The sequence below is a fragment of the Lacerta agilis genome, chromosome 4 (assembly GCF_009819535.1).
Source record: "Lacerta agilis isolate rLacAgi1 chromosome 4, rLacAgi1.pri, whole genome shotgun sequence".
NCBI classification, from domain to species: domain Eukaryota; kingdom Metazoa; phylum Chordata; class Lepidosauria; order Squamata; family Lacertidae; genus Lacerta; species Lacerta agilis.
This window is the reverse complement of record NC_046315.1, coordinates 4,403,776-4,424,058: the sequence shown is the minus strand read 5'-3', so window position 1 is coordinate 4,424,058 and position 20,283 is coordinate 4,403,776. Positions and strand designations below refer to the sequence as shown.

Genomic DNA, 20,283 nt, shown 5'->3' with positions numbered 1-20,283 from the left:
GCGGATCCATGAAACGTATTCCGACAATGGAGTTTCCTGCTTGGCAGGGGGTTGGACTGGATGGCCCTTGGGGTCTCTTCCAACTCTAGGATTCTATGTACCACTATAAGTTGTTTGTTTTTTTTGGAAGAGAAGGGTTTAACAAAGAAAAAGGAAAAAAAGATACAAGACTACAGAACTTAACCCCAAAAGGGAATTTGAAGACAAGGGGAAAATACTAAAAAGCATCAATCTCTGAACCATTGTTAGAAATATAAATTGGGAAAGCTATCTTTGAAGGAGTGAATGAGACAGACAGAGAGAGAGAATGTGCTGGAAGACAAAGAAGAAAAGTGAGGGGAGAGAGACAAAGAGATAAAGGGGGTTGTTACCTGTCCCTAATCTGTTGAAACAAATAAAGAAGTATGGTGAGTATGCTTGGGAGCAACTGGGAACATAGGTATAACCAGGAGGGGTTAGGACTTTGTTGGGGGCAGCAGAACCAATGTGATTGGTCAGTTAGTTAAATATTTTTATTGTTTTACTTGATCTAGGGGGTCATCTGCCCCCAAGGCTATGTCCATGACTGGGAGAGCAGGCACCCCCAAACCGCAGTAGGATTTTCAGTGGGCAGAATGCAGGGTGTACACCCAGCTAGAGGTTCCAAGAGTCAATCAAGCAGATTGCTCTTAATAATACATCAAATACAGGAGTCCAAAAACAATTATAACTTTAGGAAAGCAAAAGTATATTAAAAATTGTCTGCTGTAAAAGAAGTTCCATTGGATTCAGATGGGTGGAAAGTGCCAGGGATGGTTTCTGAAAATTGTAATAAAGGCTGTGTATAAGGTTTTGGTATACTTCATCGAAAAGTGGCAGAGTGATGCCTTCATAGAAATGTAGAGTTGGAAGGGACCCAAAGGGTCATTTAGTTCAAACCCTAATGTCCCATTTCCCTGACACCCAAATGCAAACAAGACATTGTTCTGTAGCGTACAAGTGCTATGACATTTGCATCGATGTAAAAATTGAGGACACGGGTGGCGCTGTGGGTTAAACCACAGAGCCTAGGACTTGCCGATCAGAAGGTTGGCGGTTCGAATCCCCGCGATGGGGTGAGCTCCTGTTGCTCGGTCCCTGCTCCAGCCAACCTAGCAGTTTGAAAGCACATCAAGTGCAAGTAGATAAATATGTAAAAGTGTACATGTGAGAAGCAATTCATGACTTGGAGCATAGAAGGCAGTACATAGGTAAAAATTGTAGGAGAGAGAAATAGTGACATTACTGTGGGTGTCTGCTGTAGAACACAAGCCAGACTAAAGACTTAGATGATGCCTTCCTAGAGCAGGTTACCAAACATTTAAAAAAGGAGAGATATTGTAGTCATGGGAGACTTCAAGTACCCCAATATATGTTGGAACTCAGACTCTGTCAAGAATGTAAGGTCCAACAAATTCCTCCATTTCCTTGCTGATAATTTCATTTCCCAGAAGGTGGAAGAAGCAACAAGGAGATAATCTCTCATGGACCTGTTCCTCTCCAACAAGAAGGAACTGCTGGACAAAGTGGAAGTACTGGGAACCTTGGGAGGAAGTGATAATGTTCTCTTCAGTTTCATTATATAAGAGAAAACTGAGTGTAGTTGGGCATGCACTGGCAGATGGAGATCCAGCCTCTGCTTAAAAACCTCCAATGAAGGAGAGTCCACCTCCTCCTGAGGGAGTCTGTTCCACTGTCAAGCTACAAGAGCCAGTGTGGTGTAGTGGTTAAGAGTGATAGACTCATAATCTGGTGAACCGGGTTTGTGTCTCCACTCCTCCACATGCAGCTGCTGGGTGACCTTGGGCTAGTCACACTTCTCTGAAGTCTCTCAGCCCCACTCACCTCACAGAGTGTTTGTTGTGGGGGAGGAAGGGAAAGGAGAATCCTTCGGGTAGTGATAAAGTGGGATATCAAATCCAAACTACTTCTTCTTCTTCTTCTTCTTCTTCTTCTTCTTCTTCTTCTTCCTGTCAGAAAGTTCTTCCTAATGTTTAGTCGGAATCTCCTTTCTTGTAACTTGCGTAAGAGTTCTTTCTCAACAGTTCCCTTTCAACTCCACAATTCTAGGTTTCTTTGATTAATCATAGCCGTGAGGGATGAGCACTGTTCCTGACAACCAGGCAACATTGCTGTTGCCTCTTGACACCATAACAACTATGAAAGGGAAAGCTGGAGGCAGTGGGCCAAAATGGAGGCACTTTGGCAACAATACTATGCGTTATAACCGCACAATTTGGTGTTTTCTGTTTTCAGATATACTTGCCATTGGGTCTTCACCTTTATTTGGTAGGATTGGAGTTGTGGACAGAAAGAGACTACATAACAATTGGTACTGAGAATATTAGTGTGACTTTAGCTGCATTTCACCAATATGCCATCACTGAGCTTCAACAAAATGTGCATTTTGATCATTCAGGAATAATTACGTAAGACTCTACAGTTTCTTTCTTGAAATTGTCTGCCTTCTTTTTCAACAGTATGAAAAGGCCAGATTATTATTACATTGTCACATCATCGTCATCATTATCATTATTATCATTATCCTAAAGAAGCCCAGAGTGGCAAATACACAAGTAATGAAACAAAACATTAAAAAATTCCTTAGCATCTGTATCCGTTTATAGTAGGATCCCTAGCAAGGACCCTTCCCTTGTCATTGGTCTTAGCTTATTTATTCTTGATTATTATTGTTCATTCATACCACGGCTTCTTACAAAAGATACACAGGGAGGAAGCTCACATTAAATCTGTAGATTAAAAGAAGATTAAAATGTTCTGCTCATAAACTTGGGCAATATAGGTGCTCTGTAACTTTTGCAGTGTTTTATAACTATAACATGTGCAGTAATATCTTCTGTTACGTTGTAGGGCTAAAGGGTTTCCTGCTGGACTTTCTTGGGGGGACCGGTTTTGTCTTTACACTCTAGTTTCAGTGTCTGCTATTCATGTAGGTGATTATCAATATCTTTATTTTTGTCTTTGTAATATATTCCTAACGTTAGTAGGCTGCCAGAGGGAGGAAGGTAAATAGGGGTTTAGCCACTAGTTCTCCAGACCTTCCTTTCCATTCCATTGCATTCCATTTGGGCCAAGCTACCTGTGACCTCAAGAAATTTGCTGCAGTTTTTTTTTTTTTAAATGTAAATAACACAGCTGTCGGGGAAAGGATATTTGGACTGTAGATTGAGGCAAGAATGATAGTTCTATCACCATTCACCCCTTGTACAAATATAATACTATTATTTAATTAACTTATTAGTTGCTTTACACAAATGTCTCATAACAATCTAAGAATAGGCAGCTGGATCAGGCCAGTGGACCTGAGTACAGCAGAACCTTGCCCTCCTGCAGTTTCCAACTATTACTCAGAAGCATACTGCCCTTGACTGGAAGCAGAGCAGAGCCATCATAGCTACAACACATAGCAGTAACCCAGCCATGAGGTTAGCTGCACACAGATCACTGAAGCGAGTTTATTCCCATCCAGACAGAGCTGCAGCTGGGCCACCAGCTGAAACATACTGGCCATATGACCAGTTGTACATCCAGTGGCAAAGATTAATTAACCCCAAGCAGTGCACCTGATCCTTCAGGGTGAGTGCATCCCCATTGAGAACATCTTTACTGGACTTATGCTGAGTAGGCACTTGGTTACAGCCTTCAATGTCCATCCATCATTAGCAGCTGGATCTAACCTGGCCCAGTGCCATAGTTAGGAAAATGGAGGTGGCCTGCATGGGCAAGCACAGGGGCTGCTAGTCAAGTGATGAGGCTGCAGTGCCATGGGAAAGGTCCCGACTAGCTCCATCTGAGTGAAAGTGATGGGGAGGAAAAAGAGTGATTGACCGGGAGGATAGGACCATGTCTGGCATCAGACCTTGAGCATGGGTTGGGTGGGGTGGGTGAGTGTCTGGGAAGGGAGCAGCCTGGGCTCAGGCCTTAGCTTGGGGTTAGGCCTGTGCTGGTACCAAGGGCGGAATCATTGGGGACTGCTGTGTAGTTTGGAAAGGTGCACAGGAGGTGGTGGATGACTGAATGTGTGTCTTCTCTAAACAAAATAAAATAAAAAATTCCTTCCAGTAGCACCTTGGAGACCAACTAAGTTTGTTCTTGGTATGAGCTTTCATGTGCATGCACACTTCTTCAGATACACTGAAACAGAAGTCACCAGACCCTTATATATAGTGAGAGAGTGGGGAGGGGTTTGACTCAGAAGGGTGGTGGGAATGGGTGATCGGCTGATAGGTGTGGAAAACCTGTTGACGGCTGTTAACGACTGAAAGAGGTGAGATGGCTAAAGATAGCTTTGTCATACCAAGAACAAACTTAATAGTTGGTCTCTAAGGTGCTACTGGAAGGAATTTATTTTGTTTTGTTTTGACTATGGCAGACCAACACGGCTACCTACCTGTAACTGTGTCTTCTCTGTAAGACTTGAGGGGGTGTTGATGCGAAGGAGGATGAAATCTGATGGTTGTTGGTTTAGGAAGTGGGGTGAAAATGGGACAGGCAGGTCAGCAGGGGCTTTTGGTCTTACGTCTCATGGCCAATCCCTGCTGAGGGAGTGGAGGAAGCAGCTGCTCTTCTTCAGGCCTCCATGTGAAATACTCAGTTTGGGACTGGGGGTGGAGTGGGCTGTTGAAAAAGAGGAAAGTGGCAAAGACAAAATGAATCCAGGTCTCAAAATGTATAAAGGCATAACATGGGGGGGGGGAGAGAAAATTACTTCCTTTCAATAGCACAAATGCTGAAATCATCTTCCAAAAAATATAGTTGTAGGGTAGTACCCAATTTATATATTTTTTTAAGCAGATGAAATATACTCAAAGGATTAGTTACAGGTATCTGAAGAAGTGTGCATGCACACGAAAGCTCATAGCAATAACAAACTTAGTCGGTCTCTAAGGTGGTACTGGAAGGAATTTTTTTAAATTTTGTTTCATACTCAAAGGATGTAAATGAAGTGTGTATTTAATGAAAGTGTTTGATATTCTGATTACCTCAGTCCCTTCTTTCCTTTTCCTCATTGTATGCAGACGTACAGAAATCCTAAAGTTGATGCTGAAACAATTGCGCATGTGTTGGGTCATTCTCTTGGCTTTGGCCATGATGACACACCCTTAAACCAAGCTCAGGGCTGTGACTGTAATTGCACCAACCCTGGCAGGTGTATAATGGCAGCAACCGGCAATCCGTGAGTAGTCCTTAATTGATTTCTTCCTTCCTTCCTAGTGTTTTTGTCTGGGTTTGGAAAGAAAAGCTGGTCACGTTATATTTTTGCTCAGTTCATTTCTTGCCACTAAAGACATTTCTGCTCAGTTGTCCTTCTTAGAGTCAAACTACAGATTACATTAAGTATCCCATTAGTGTTGTGTGCTTGGCTTTCGTTCCCCTGCTGCAACCCTGATCTTAATTGCCCTTTCCCTCAGCTCCTGCTATTTAGTGAAGGGAAAAACAAGCATGATGATGAAGTTGCTAATTATGTGCTTCATGTAACTTGCAGGCAGATCCACCTGAAAGTTATCTTGTAATCCCTCTTGAAATAAATGGGAGCTGTGCTAGAGTACGTCATTCCCAATAATTTTGTGGAGAACAGAACAGTTTATTGGTAGATTTCCCACTGGAAGAACCTTCTACAGTACACAGTTTTCTTTGGAGAAGATAAGCAAGATAGGAATTGTTGTTCATTATCAGATAGGTGAAATAAAAAATTAATTTTTTTAACAAAGTATTGTTATGAGTTTATGGGTTCTAGACACCCTAAATTCCTGGGTCCAGTAGATGACAGAATTTAATTAAGGCTTGGGGTGTCAAAAGCTAAGCTAGTCTCCTGTGTGAGGTGATATAAGATTATACCTTGTGTATTAAGATGTGTACTAAGGTAAAGGTAAAGGGACCCCTGACCATTGGGTCCAGTCATGTCCGACTCTGGGGTTGTGGCGCTCATCTCGCGTTACTGGCTGAGGGAGCCAGCGTACAGCTTTTGGGTCATGTGGCCAGCATGACAAAGCCACTTCTGGCAAACCAGAGCAGCGCACGGAAACACCATTTACCTTCCCACCGGAGCAGTACCTATTTATCTACTTGCACTTTTGATGTGTTTTCGAACTGCTAGGTGGGCAGGAGCTGGGACCAAGCAACGGGAGCTCACCCCGACACGGGGATTTGAACCGCTGACCTTCCGATCGGCAAGCCCTAGGCCCTGTGGTTTAACCCACAGCGCCACCTGTGCCCCATAAGATGTGTACTAGATACTTCCAAATCACCTGGAATCAGTGTATGTTAATAGCTAATTAAGTCAGATTAGCCTCCTGTGTGGGGCAATGAGCCATTAGAACAAAGGAAGCCGGTATGAGATGGCATTCCTCATAGAGTAGTTATTTCCTGGCTTCCTTAGCCTAAGCATCTGGCTGTAACCTGCATTAAGGAATAAGTGGTTTTATACATTTTCTCCTAGTGTGTTTCAATGTTTTGAGGATTTGAAATAATTTAACTATTCATTTTTGTTTCTATCTATTGTTGTACAGCACCTTAGAAGAATTTGTACCCAGAAAGGCAAGATACAAATTAATATAGTAAATATATTTAATAAATCATTTCATCATACTGGATAATAATTTCCTCTCTGTTACAGAACATGTTCCAGGCTGAGTAACTGTAGCAGGAAGGTATATTATGATGCAATAAGAAAACCAGGAAAAGAATGTCTTATTGACATACCTAGCAGCCTAATTAGCAGAAAGAAGTGTGGAAATGGTGTCATTGAGGATGACGAAGAGTGTGACTGCGGCCATGATGAGGTTAGGAATTAAGACTGCTCTGAAAGATGTGCACAGAAGAATTAATAAAGTGTGGGTGTATATATTTTCCCAGCTGTTGAATTGCTGTGGAGGACAATGACTGATTCTAACTTTTCAGTCTGCTCCGAAATCTTCTGTTATGTATTCTTAGCAAATCAATGCTACAGTTGTATCATACTTAAATAAGTCCCACCAAACTTAACAGGGCTTATTTAGACAAGCATAGCCTTATACTGTACTATCTACTCAGATATAAGTCTTGTTATGTTAAATGAGACTTATTCCCCAAGGAAATGCATATAGGAATGCCGCCTAGATCATTTACTTTCCAGGACCAAATTACTTCACTAAAACTGCTAGTCTGGAATAGGAATAGGAATAGGAATAATTTTATTGGCCAAGTACCAACATACTTGGAATTTTGCTTCAGCCCTGGAGAAACTCATTGCAGTGGCACCCTGTCCCTGAGAGGCGGAAGGTTTGAAAAGCACAGGTACAGAGAACGGCCATCATCCCCACAAAGTTCTGTTTTGCAAATCTCTCAAGACAACAACAACCGTGAAAGAGCTGCTACACTATAGCATTCAGTATATTTGTCTTCTTTTATCAGGAACTAGAAGAGGCAGGGATCCTGAATTTATTTCTGCAGCCAATTACAAAACTTTCAGGAGCCAAGATACAGTCTCAGGTGAGTGGATAAAATATTAGTAGAATTACACTATTTCCTATGTCAAATTTTGCTATATGACTTTGGGTCTCCCAGTAGTTGTAGGGTCTTTGGTTGTGTGTTGAGGAATGCCAGCTGGCTAACACCACATAGATAGGCCATTCAGTTTTGCCCTGTATGAAAGCAAGTACAAGGAAGTTTGGCTGCCTTTTGAAGCATGTGATTACAAAAAGATGTTTTGTCCCAGCTGGACATTGAAGTTCTCAGCTTTATTAACATGTTCCCACATAAAGATCAGATGTTCTGTGGACCATACTAGCAGTCTCCAAAGTTTCATAATGGGATTTGTTCGTCATGGAAGCCTCATACGCGAAAATTCCCTTAGCAGTAAGAAAGCAGTCAACATGTTGAGTGTCTAAGCCATTGCCAAGAAGTTCTACAGGACAGACCCCTGGAAGCTGTGAAGAAACTTGGGGGCTGCTTTGTGACTCTGCCAATGTTAGTGTTATGTACTGAGTTGAATAGGATCCAAACTGCAGCAGTCTGATTGGTCCTAGAACAATAGGATTGAGATTGCAGCAGTCTGACTGGTCCCAGAACAATAGGATTGAGATTGCAGCAGCCTGATTGGTCCGCAGGAGCCACCCAATCCAGCTCCAGGTGGAAGTGAATCCGCACTCCGATTGGCATACAGGAGTATCCCGGAATTAGCCAATCACGTGGGGCCCATTGTGTAAATAGTGTATATAAAGCAAACATTTTGGGGGAACTGCATTCCTCACTACTATGAGCTGAATAAAGAGCATGAAATTCACACTGGACTCCGAGTATATTTCAGTTAACATAACAGATACAGAGCTGGACTTACATCAGCAGCCAACATCTTCACAGGAGAGGAGACATGCATTGTCTGGGGGGGCGGAATCACTTTATTTTAAATATATTAGCCTTGCCTTTAATGACATTGCTTGGAAGATTAAAAGCATTCCACTTGCCTCAGAAGTTGCTTCACGCAGTTAATGAAAATTGTAGTAATGGCTTTACAATGAATGATAGTTTCTATATCTTGTAAAGGTTACGTTAATATATTTGAAAGAAAGTGATTTAGTCAGCCAATACATGTTTCAGAGGTTTTGCAATATTTAGATTTATTTAAATTGATTCAGTGGTAGAAGCCAGGCAGCAGTATAAAAGAGTAAATGAAGTAAAGTATTTTGTAACTCCCTTTTAGTTTTTTAGACAGTGGATGCAAAGATCAGAGAACCAATATTTGTTTGCTGATGACTCACGGTCTAAACTTATGTCTGTAAGTTTTTAGTAAAATATTATTCAAATTATGTCATTTCTTGTTGCTCATAATGCTTCATTGAATGTTTTCTACTATGTTAACTCATGTATTGTGAATGGCTTTTTGAAAAAAAATGTTAAAACAACTTGACAAGGTTGATGTTGGGACTCCCTGTTGCTACCAGGTAACCCTGGTTAAGAGAGCCATTCCAGCTGTGGTGGGGTGTCATCAGTACTGGAACTTGGATATTCCAGTACTCCACAATGTACTTAATCCTGGCCCAACTGCACTGGCTGCCAATTAGTTTCCAGCCCAAATTCAAAGTGCTGGTTTTGACCTATAAAGCTTTAAACAGCTAAGGACAGCAAAACTTCAAGGACTGTTGTTGCTGTTGTTGTTTAGTCGTTTAGTCATGTCCGACTCTTTGTGACCCCATGGACCAGAGCACGCCAGGCACTCCTGTCTTCCACTGCCTCTCGCAGTTTGGCCAAACTTATGTTAGTAGCTTTGAGAACACTGTCCAACCATCTCATCCTCTGCCGTCCCCTTCTCCTTGTGCCCTCCATCTTTCCCAACATCAGGGTCTTTTCTAGGGAGTCTTCTCCTCTCATGAGGTGGCCAAAGTACTGGAGCCTCAACTTCAGGATCTGTCCTTCCAGTGAGCACTCAGGGCTGATTTCTTTAAGGATGGATAAGTTTGATCTTTTTGCAGTCTATGGGACTCTCAAGAGTCTCCTCCAGCACCATAATTTAAAAGCATCAATTCTTCGGCGATCAGCCTTCTTTATGGTCCAGCTCTCACTTCCGTACATCACTACTGGGAAAACCATAGCTTTAACTACACGGACCTTTGTCGGCAAGGTGATGTCTCTGCTTTTTAAGACGCTGTCTAGGTTTGTCATTGCTTTCCTCCCAAGAAGCAGGCGCCTTTTAATTTTGTGACTGCTGTCACCATCTGCAGTGATCATGGAGCCCAAGAAAGTAAAATCTCTCACTGCCTCCATTTCTTCCCCTTCTATTTGCCAGGAGGTGATGGGAGCAGTGGCCATGATCTTAGTTTTTTTGATGAAGAGTTTGGATTTGATATCCCGCTTTTCACTACCCGAAGGAGTCTCAAAGCGGCTAACATTCTCCTTTCCCTTCCTCCCCCACAACAAACACTCTGTGAGGTGAGTGGGGCTGAGAGACTTCAGAGAAGTGTGACTAGCCCAAGGTCACCCAGCAGCTGCATGTGGAGGAGCGGAGACGCGAACCCGGTTCCCCAGATAACGAGTCTACTGCTCTTAACCACTACACCAAACTGGCTCTCAATGTTGAGCTTCAGACCATATTTTGCGCTCTCATCTTTCAACCTCATTAAGAGGTTCTTGAATTCCTCCCCACTTTCTGCCATCAAGGTTGTGTCATCAGCATATCTGAGGTTGTTGATATTTCTTCCGGCAATCTCAATTCCAGCTTGGGATTCATCCAGTCCAGCCTTTCGCATGATGAATTCTGCATATAAGTTAAATAAGCAGGGAGACAATATATAATATACCGCAAAACCTCAAGGACTACCTCTCCCCATGTGAGCAGACTCGAACTCCCAGATCATCCTCTGAGTCCCTTCTTCATGTGCCTCCTTTGAGAGAGGTCTGGAGGGTAGCAACATGAGAACAGGCCTTTTCTGCAGTGGCTCCCCACTTGGGAATGCTCCCCCCAAGGAGGTTCATCTGGTGCCTTCATTATACATCTTTAGGCACCACGCAAAAATGTTCCTCTTTAACCAGGCCTTTGGCTGATCAACATCTTATACCCCTTTTAAATGTGTTTGTGGGAAGGGGTGGAAAGGGGGGTATTGGTTAGTGTGTGTGTGTTTAATTTTTGCTTTTATATTATATACATATTTTGTGTTGTTTTTATTGTATTTTTATGTTGTGAACTGCCCTGAGATCTATGGATGAAGGGTGGTATACAAATTCAATAAATAAAAGAAGTGTAAACTCAACGATACATTTATTGCACCTCTGACCCACTTAGTCACATACTGCTCTCCCCACTATTTCTTCCACTTCATCTCTTAGCTCTTATAGATTCTTCAGTATAGCCTTTCTTGAATTTTGTAGTGTCACTTGTGATATGTCAGCCCTCTAGTTTATGGCTGATCCTTTTAAATATCTGTAATCCTTCCTGGTTTTGTGACCTTTCTAAAGTTGGTTAATTGCACTGCCTACTCCTTCATTCAGGGACGCGGGTGGCGCTGTGGGTTAAACCACAGAGCCTAGGGCATGCCGATCAGAAGGTCGGCAGTTCAAATCCCCTCGACGGGGTGAGCTCCCGTTACTCGGTCCCAGCTCCTGCCCACCTAGCAGTTCGAAAGCACGTCCAAGTGCAAGTAGATAAATAGGTACCGCTCCGGCGGGAAGGTAAACGGCGTTTCTGTGCGCTGCTCTGGTTCGCCAGAAGCGGCTTAGTCATGCTGGCCACATGACCCGGAAGCTGTCTGCGGACAAATGCCGGCCCCCTCGGCCTATAGAGCGAGATGAGCACTGCAACCCCAGAGTCGTCCGCGACTGGACCTAGCGGTCAGGGATCCCTTTACCTTTACCTTTACTCCTTCATTCCATGTTTAGATCAAGAAAGGTATCTGTGGTGTCTTGTTTCTATACCATGAAGCATTCGGGAACCAATATGTGTTGCTCTGATATTTGAAAGTAGATACTATGAGCCATACCACAACTCTTTCATTTTTTATAGGAAGAGGGTGAATCAGGGATCATCAATTCATTAACGGATAGCAGCTTTCCAGAATTCCAAGGGCCCAGTGTAAGTTGTGGATTAAATAATGTTATAATGCCAAGATTTTCCTTTTCCTTACAAGTGCAATGGTGACTAAACATTTTACAATCTCTTCATTAAAATATGGTACGCCTGCTAGGAAGTCAGATAAAATTGCTTTTGTCCACAACCCCCCAGTTTCTTGACCTCATATAAGCAAAAATAAAATAAAAAAGACAAGCCCTTGCCACAAAAGAAATCTGCAGTTTAAGTTTAGACTGAGGGTGGAGGACATCTGGTGGTCAAGGCAGCTTGGCAAATGTCATAAATGAATACACCCAATGTCATAGATAGTCTAAAAGACTGCATTTAAAGTACAGTATTGAGAGATAATTCCTTCTTTTGCAGGAATGCCAAAGGAATGGCTGTTGCCAAAAGGACTGTAAATTATCACCAGGCATCGAATGTCTTTATGGTCTTTGCTGTGAGAGATGTAAGGTAGTATAAAAACAGCAGATTTCAAATAAATGCAATAACTAGGGATGCCCTGAACTCCCCTCCCGCACCCACCCCTGGGCCAGCCCAACGCATATTTCTGCCCAAAGTGGAGCACTATATATATGTTTACCCCTGTCAGAGCAATGCTACATCATCATATAGCATTGTTCTTATGGCTTTGGGATGAAGGCATTTATGCCCACCCATTCCCATCCCCAGCCAGTACTGGGTGTGGCCTTTTTTCTTTTATCCCCAAAGCCTTGTCAGAGGAATGCTATGCCAACATCTTGTGCTGTATCCCAGTTCCTATTCAAGAGCTGGCTGCAACTCCATGCTCCATACTCCCCTCAGACCAGAAAAGCCCTGCTTGAGAGGAGGGGAGAGGATAGATGAAGCAGCCTGCCACTTACCACCAGTTACTATATCCCCCCTCAAGAGCCGGCCTTTACCTTCTTAGGTCTTTCTTTTCCCTTACTCTTTCTGAATCATATAGCCATCAATCATCAGGAGCCTAGAGTCTTGCAGCCTCTTTTCACCGACACCCATAGCCATAGCTGTCAACTTTTTCCTTTTTTTAAGGGAAATTCCCTTCTTCCGAATAGGATTCCTCGCAAGAAAAGGGGAAAGTTGACAGCTATGCTTATAGTCAACATCCAGCCATCCTGGCTGATGACTGGTTAGGCTACTCGTGAGCGAGCGAGCAGTCTAGCAGCAGCTTCTCCTAGTGTCATTCTCAGGAATTAGAGGAGGGGGAAAGAAAATGGTGGCTCTCACCTGTGGCCACTGTGAGGAGCCCCATACCAGGATGGAGAATTTTGCCTTTCCTCAATTGGTCCCCTGTCCCACAGAATTTATGAGAGGACTCTGCTCCCCTGTCATTGCCTCCATTTGTCTGAAATTTTATCCCTTTCAAGGAAAAAATTCAGTCATTTTAGAAAACTCCTAAACGCCTGCCCCCCCCCCACATTTAGCCTGTACTGTACTTTGAATACATAGAGTACTTCCTAGCTGTCATCTTATTTGCCCACACAATGATCCTGGAGAGTAGAAAGCAATGGTGAATTGCCCCAGGCCACCTAGTGAATGAATGGCTGTTAGGCCTTGAATTCTCACGTCCCTATCCACTGTGCCCCATGAGCTCCAAGAGCAATTTATAGCTAAAGCAAGAATTCACTTCAGCTTTGTCTGATTTAATAAGATGGTCTTTGGCTGGGGTTCCCACAGAATTTTGCACACAGCATAATTCCCCTTGATACTTGGGCTTCCAGCAGATTGCAGAATGGGCTTGCAACAGCAGCCAAACCACCAGAAGCTGTACATTATTGACATTATTATAGAAGAGGGAGAAAGGTTGTTTTCTGCTGCTCCAGAGAAGCGGACACGGGGCAATGGATTCAAACTACAAGAAAGAAGATTCCACCTAAACATTAGGAAGAACTTCCTGACAGTAAGAGCTGTGGGACAGTGGAATTTGCTGCCAAGGAGTGTGGTGGAGTCTCCTTCTTTGGAGGTCTTGAAGCGGAGGCTTGACAGCCATCTGTCAGGAATGCTTTGATGGTGTTTCCTGCTTGGCAGGGGGTTGGACTGGATGGCCCTTGGGGTCTCTTCCAACTCTAGGATTCTACGATTCTATAATTCTAAGAACCCTGTGCTTCAGCACCAGGGGACATGGGAGTATGTTTTTATTCTATGGTGAAAGAGGAAATCTTGGGAGTCCAGTTTTGCCTATTTGAGGCATTTCAGGAGCTTCACTGAGCTCAAGAAAAGCACTAAAAATGAGACCTGGGGGTTCACTTACATGGTGCTTTGCGCTCAGACTCACCAAGGCAGATAGAAAATGACATTTATGACGGAAGGAAGCACTTGACATTTTCCCCACCTGCAATTTCCTGTACTTTAAATTCCTCTGTAAGTTGTCCACCCATGCACACTGCAGGCGCATATATTTTCAATGCACTTCCAAGGACATGCATGAGTTTTAAACCTCATTTGGGGAGCTGCTTGGGGAAGCCAGTGTTATACCAGAGAAATGGCAGATAAAGAAAGAATTTTATTCCCCCACCCCTGCCTGAGTTGCTTTGCCATTGTCAATCCAACCAACATTGGGACTTTAATTTGTGTAATTTAGCTCCACAAGTAATTTCAGTTTCTGTGGGGGAAACATGACATGCCTCTGTTGAAGAGTCAGAATGAGAAGCTTCAATTGTTGTTTCCAACAGTTGTTAGAAGAGGGAACAGTGTGCAGAGGAGCTGTTTCCGAGTGTGACCTTCCGGAGTACTGCAATGGGAGCTCTCCTGTTTGCCCGCCAGACGTCCATAAACAAGATGGAATGCCTTGTAGCAACAGTAACAGCTGTTTTATGGGGAATTGCATTGACCTCCACAAACACTGCACATCTCTTTTTGGCCAAGGCAAGATTAACCTTCGCTTTGGGAAGAAAAGGGAAAATCTGCTTTATTCCTTAACATGAGTGCCATGTGGGAAGAGGGCTTCGGGAATCTTCTGCTACGTTGTGTGTGCTGAGTGGTTTTTCTCTTTAGCCTTCCCTTAGTGGATATCAGACTCTAGGGTTGTCCCAAATTTATCCATGCTATTTGTTGGTATAATGAGGAGAGAGTTGAAATTCTCTAACCATTTGGTGGTGGGTGGAACAGAAACATACTTTTAAAAGCCTCCATTGAGAAATTGCAGGCCACTTAATGATTAATGCAACTTTGTTGTTGGTTAATATTGGTGGCTGAAAGAAGTGGTGGTCTAACAGGTTGATTTGAAGGAGCGGGGGGCCAAGCCCATTGATTCCTTCAACAATATTAAAATAGTATTAAATAACACTGAAACTGAATCCACAGTTATCTTTTTTTAAAAAAAAACAAAAACAACCCACCCTATTAACAAATGCTGAAATGTGGAGGTGTGGGTTTTGCTGAATATTCTTCAGGGAAGAATGGAAAGTCTTCAACAGTTGAGAAGGAACTCAAAAAAGTTTTGTTTTCCAAAAAATTACAATAGAATCATTTCTTGAGAATTTTCAGTCCAGCTTGCTAACAAGTGTTGGTGAGGAGATTCAGTGAGCCAACTTTATGGATACTGAATTTCCAGCTCAGCCAAATTCACAGATTTCTGGTGCAGAAACTCCAGATGATTTGTTACACGCTCATGTGCAGGTTTGCAGGAAACATTTAAATAACGGTTAAGATGAACATTGAAAGTTGATAGAAAGAACAGTACAATAAATCATGTCATACAATTTCTATTTTCTCTGCTTCACAGGGGCATAAGCATTCACAGTTATATCTATCCTTCAGTACTGCAGATGGGAGCACATTGAACCCCGCCTTCCATCCTTTCGTTTCACCCATCAACGCCTTTGGGGCGACGGAAATTGCATGCCTCCTCCCTCGCCCCTTGGGCTAGGGGGGTGCTGGGTCTTTCCATCATCCTCAGAGCCTCGACCCTCCATCCCCTGAGTCCCATGCCCCTCCCCACTGGAAGCCTCGCTGCTTCCGCTGCTGCCAGAGGAGGTGCTGCTGGTCAGGTGGGGCTGGGGCTCTCTGTAGCATCCCTAGAGCCCTTCCACCACCTTGCGCTGTGCCGGGGACAGTTCCCTGACAGGCACACATTTTGGAAGGCTGAGAACAGTTCTCAGAAATTTTGTTTGGACAGATTCTGGAGCCTCAAAACTGTTAAACACACACACTTCTGCTCCAAATAACATTTGTGGCAAGATCTTAACATTAAACACTTAGGTAGCCTCTTTTATATGCCTTAATTTAGTTCTTGCCAGTCCTCATTTTTTTCACTGCTTCCTCTTTCCCTCTCTGCAGGTGCAAAACAGGCCCCACTGAGTTGTTTCAAGAAAGTGAATATGCGAGGCGACCAGGCTGGCAACTGTGGCAAGGATGGACTAAAATACAGGAAATGTTATGAAGAGTAGGTTATACCTGTGGGCAGGTATCTTATTTTCTTAGATTATTCATTCCATTTCCCATAACATTAAAAATCGTTCAAGACGAATTGCAGTCACAATAGGATGGGCCCAAATGTGTGTGTGTGTGTATCTCCCAAGTGTCAAAGGCCATGGTGAAGATGCTCATCATCAGTGTATGGCAAAAACTGTATAATGAAGGTGCCACATGCACCTGTGTGGAGAGGGAATGTTACAGCACAGCGGCTGTAACCCTCTTGCAACCCTACTGCCAGGTTTCTGAAAGCAGTGGAATTATGAAAATGGTCCCTTTGGTATGCCCCTCTCCTGTTATTTTTGGGCTCATCCATGCTTACCCTTTCTCCTGCGCTTTCCTGCCACTTTTTTGGTCCTGCCAATTTCCCCAAGAAAACCCGCTCTTTAATGCTGAATTGGAACAGACAGCAATTTGAGTTTTCCACGGATTACTGTTTCCATCAATTCAGTGGTAAAGAGTGGGTTTTCACAGGGAGAACGCTGGGTCAAAAAAGTGCTTGGACACAGACCTGGAAAGCCCAGGCCTGTGCCTTGAAATGTGGAGAAAAGTTGAGTGTGGATGAGCCCTTAAGTGTGTGTATTTTCCCTCACAGCCTTTTGCCTCTTCAGTGAGCTGTTATCTCCTCCTTATTGTAAACTACCTCATCTGGATTCTTGGGTGGCCAGAGCAGCTGACACTGAGAATGGAGGAGATATGCTTTTAAAACACATCCAGTGTGTGGGATAACAAGCCTCACATCACCAACATGCTTATGTTGAATTAATGCATGAAGGGGTTAAGACCATAGAGTAAACTGTCCTGCCAGGCTTAGCTTACCTTGGCAGGAACTAGGTAATCAGACATATTGTTTTCTGCCAATCTACCTGAGAAGCTCAGTGTGAGAGGGAGTCAGAACTCATGACTCTTACAAGTCACTTTAGAGTTTCCATACCAATAATTTAGGAACATTCACCAAGTAACTAAGCCACGTTTTACTGCCTGTGCAACTTTTCTGACTTCTCCATGGAAAAGCACATGAACCTGACCTTGGAACAGTTTGTAAGTAAATCATTTTTAACTTGCCAAATGTGTGGTCTTTTTCTATGCTAGGGGGAGTGGGAAACTTCGGGATGGACTCGGAAGGGCATTTTTTAAAGGTCTACACAGGGGTAGGCAAGGTTTATCTTGCCTGGGCCGGATTGGTCCTGCAGAGATCCCTCCGTGGGCTGGATTGTGTGTGCGCCTGTGATTTCCGGCATCTGCACGTGCCACCAAAGCGAGTCCCCGCGCCGCACTGGTTTAGCGCAGTGCGTGAGCGGGCACCTCCGTTTGGGGTAGGCTCACAGGCTGGTCAAATGAACTCCGTGAGCCGCTTCTGGCCCATGGGCCTTAGGTTGCTGACCCCTGGTCTAACAGCCTATATTTCCACACTATACTTTGCTGCATATTTTCTGATTTTGAATCTCTGCTGGGGTTCTCTCACCAAAAGTATTTACCTCCAACTTGAATCTTAGCATCCAGGAATTCTTCCTTTCTACCTTTATTTTTTTATTCTGCTCCAACACAATGCACATTTATTTTTTTTAATTTTTTTTAAACAGAATTTATTAGCATTTTCATAATATAACACAAACCCAACCCCACACCTACAAATACAAAAACAAATACAAATACACATAAAGTCAGGATTCTTCTTCTTATTTATAACCTTACAAAAAAAAAAAAATCTAGTTCTGAATCTTGACGTTTGACTTCCCCCGCCTTTTCACCTTCGGTTTTAATTCAATATACTATTTCCTTAACAACTTTTCTCTGTAAAAAATTTAACTTTACTTAAAAAAAGAAAACATACTTATCTCAATCTTTGCATTATACCTTAAATCATAACCAAATATTCTTATAGCTAAACTTATTTCTTCTGTCCTTTATCATGCTGCTTTTAACTTAAAATTCAATATCTCCTTACTTATTTAAAATAAACATATCATTAACAGACTTCACACTCCGACTTCGGATACCATGGCAGACCATTTAGATTATACATTTAATACTTCAACCCACTCCCCCTCTATCCATTGTCTTTTTCTGTCTTTCTCCAGCGCCAAATCTCCCATTGTCTTCCTCCAAGTGTCCACAGATCCAGGCAGCATCCACAGCAAACCCCGCATCGAGCCTCAGGGCGTTTCTCATCTGCATTCTGGGCTCCTCCGTTTCTTTTGCTTCTTCTTCTTGTAAAAATTCTAATTCCATGTCCCTTGCCCCCGAGCTGCCACCTCGGAGTCTGGATATTGTAAGTTTTCCCATTTCCGGTTGCTTTTCCCGGATTTGCCCAGCCATCTCAGACCATCTTTCAAACGCCCCTCCCAGCTCTTTGCCAAGGCATGATTCCATTGTGTAGAACTTTTGAAAAGCCTCCTCTGTGGAAAGTAGATCTTTTTTATGAATAATTCCACTCAAGACTTGTAGTTTCCGATTAAGCAATTCCATCTGCAAGACAGTGAGCTTTTCCTCATCCTTTAAATCTGAGTTCGATGCCAGTGTGAGCGCGAAGTCCAGCATTTTAAGAGAGAGGGTGAGTGTCAGATTTCAGTTCCTGTCTCTTCCTTCCTTTGTTTCAAATTTTTCCCATGACAAACCAAGTCGCCGCCATTTCTCCGAAGCCGGAGTATAAAGACCAAAACTTCAAGCGGAGATATTTTTTCCCCAATTAACCCCCGAAGGGAGATCTCAACAGACTCAGTTTTCAAATTCCAAATACTTTCTATTGATTGTTGTGGCAGCAGTCACTTAAAGAGTTAATTTCTTTCACCAGCCGAAGGGAGGGAGGCGGGCTGCCTTTCTTCTTTCCCCCAGAGCGTTCCAGGAAAACAATCAATTACTCACAGCCTCTGGGTTCTTATCAGCTCCTTAATGACAGGTAGAACTTAGACGCTCATCACAGGCTTTGCCGCCGCATTTCCATCCCGGTTGGGGCATGTCCCCTATAGCCCGGCTCCGTCGTCCCTTCACCCCCACTCCCCCTTTACAGGGGGTGCGGGGGAAGGGTTCGGAGCCACAACGGGCACAGCCGGGGAGCCCAGGGTGCGGGACGCTCTTCCCGCACCCCAACCGGAGCCCCGCTATGCGGCTGCAGGGCTCCTAACCCCCGGAATGAACTGGGTGCTTCGCAGCCGAAGCATCCCACGACCACCCATAATGGCGTCAGCCGCCGGAACAACACAATGCACATTTAAAACACATGACTTCCCCCAAAGAATTCTGCAAACTTTCATTAAGGGTCCTGGGAACTGTAGCTCTGTGAAGCGGAAACAAAGGTTCCCCTAATTCTTTTGGGGAAGTCACATACTTTAAATGTGCATTCATTGTGCTTTAAATGTCTGGTATGGATCTGCCCAAACATGTTTCCTTCCTCGCTTTTCTTTCAGAGATGTTCTTTGTGGAAGGCTCCAGTGCACTCATGTTAATAAAATTCCCAAAATGTTAACAGGACAAAGTGTAGTTCAGACTCCAGTGGAAGGTACAATCTGCTGGGGTTTTGAACTTCATCTTGGCCAGCATGTTTATGATCTTGGAGCAGTGAGAGACGGAACAACCTGTGGAACTGACAAGGTAACTTTGGCTGGATCCCTTGCTTGGCAATTTGCTTTGCTAGGGAGTACAGTCTTCTCCGAATATGGTTTCCCAATTTTTATTTATTAATTGATTGATGTGGCAAGTCATTTGGTTGGCCTTTGGCAGCAGCAGTATCTACTTAATAACACTTAGTTAAGAGCGTGTACAGAGCAGCATGCACAATTTGAGCAGTGAGCCCACTATGGAAGTGCAAGTCCCCACGTTTTAGGCATGTATACATTCTTCTCTGCCAGACTTAGGACAGGGAAAACCTGTCCTTCTGCGCTGATTGGCTACCGTTCATTTTAGTCTTCAGACCACTTTGCTGACTGGCTGGTCCTTAGGTCAATCAGGCAGCTTCCTCTCTGCTTCTCAGAGCAGTTATCAAAATATGAAAATGAACGGTCTAAAAGCAATAATAAAAAATAAAGCACAGAACAAATGTTCAAGCAGTTGGCCATGCAAGGAGCTTTAAAAAAAAGAAATCCACAAAAGTGGATAGGCCACCTGAAACAAGGTTGTGGGGCGATGCTGGATCTGGAGCCTTTATCTGTGTCATTACTGAAGGAAATACTAGGGGAAGCACAGCAGGAGAACCCACACCTCCCGTTTGAAGGTCTGCTTATGCACGGCCTAGGAGTATTTACCAGGAGTCTTGGCTTCCAAACTGTCAGAATCAAAGGTTTTTGGCTGCCAGT

At 43.5% G+C, this 20,283-nt stretch overlaps 1 protein-coding gene across 1 annotated transcript in view; it reads left to right on the top strand.

The window, feature by feature from the left end:
* LOC117045033 (disintegrin and metalloproteinase domain-containing protein 9-like) overlaps positions 1-20,283 on the top strand; it is a gene marked incomplete at its 5' end in the record, with an annotated part of 40,911 nt that overhangs the window by 17,481 nt on the left and 3,147 nt on the right. Inside the window, 11 exons of the mRNA XM_033145820.1 lie at positions 2,275-2,447; positions 2,890-2,968; positions 5,058-5,215; positions 6,656-6,821; positions 7,432-7,509; positions 8,720-8,794; positions 11,513-11,581; positions 11,942-12,031; positions 14,251-14,443; positions 15,857-15,962; positions 19,399-19,582. Coding sequence (XP_033001711.1) covers positions 2,275-2,447; positions 2,890-2,968; positions 5,058-5,215; positions 6,656-6,821; positions 7,432-7,509; positions 8,720-8,794; positions 11,513-11,581; positions 11,942-12,031; positions 14,251-14,443; positions 15,857-15,962; positions 19,399-19,582 — 1,371 coding nt within the window. The remainder of the gene's footprint in view (positions 1-2,274; positions 2,448-2,889; positions 2,969-5,057; positions 5,216-6,655; positions 6,822-7,431; positions 7,510-8,719; positions 8,795-11,512; positions 11,582-11,941; positions 12,032-14,250; positions 14,444-15,856; positions 15,963-19,398; positions 19,583-20,283) is intronic.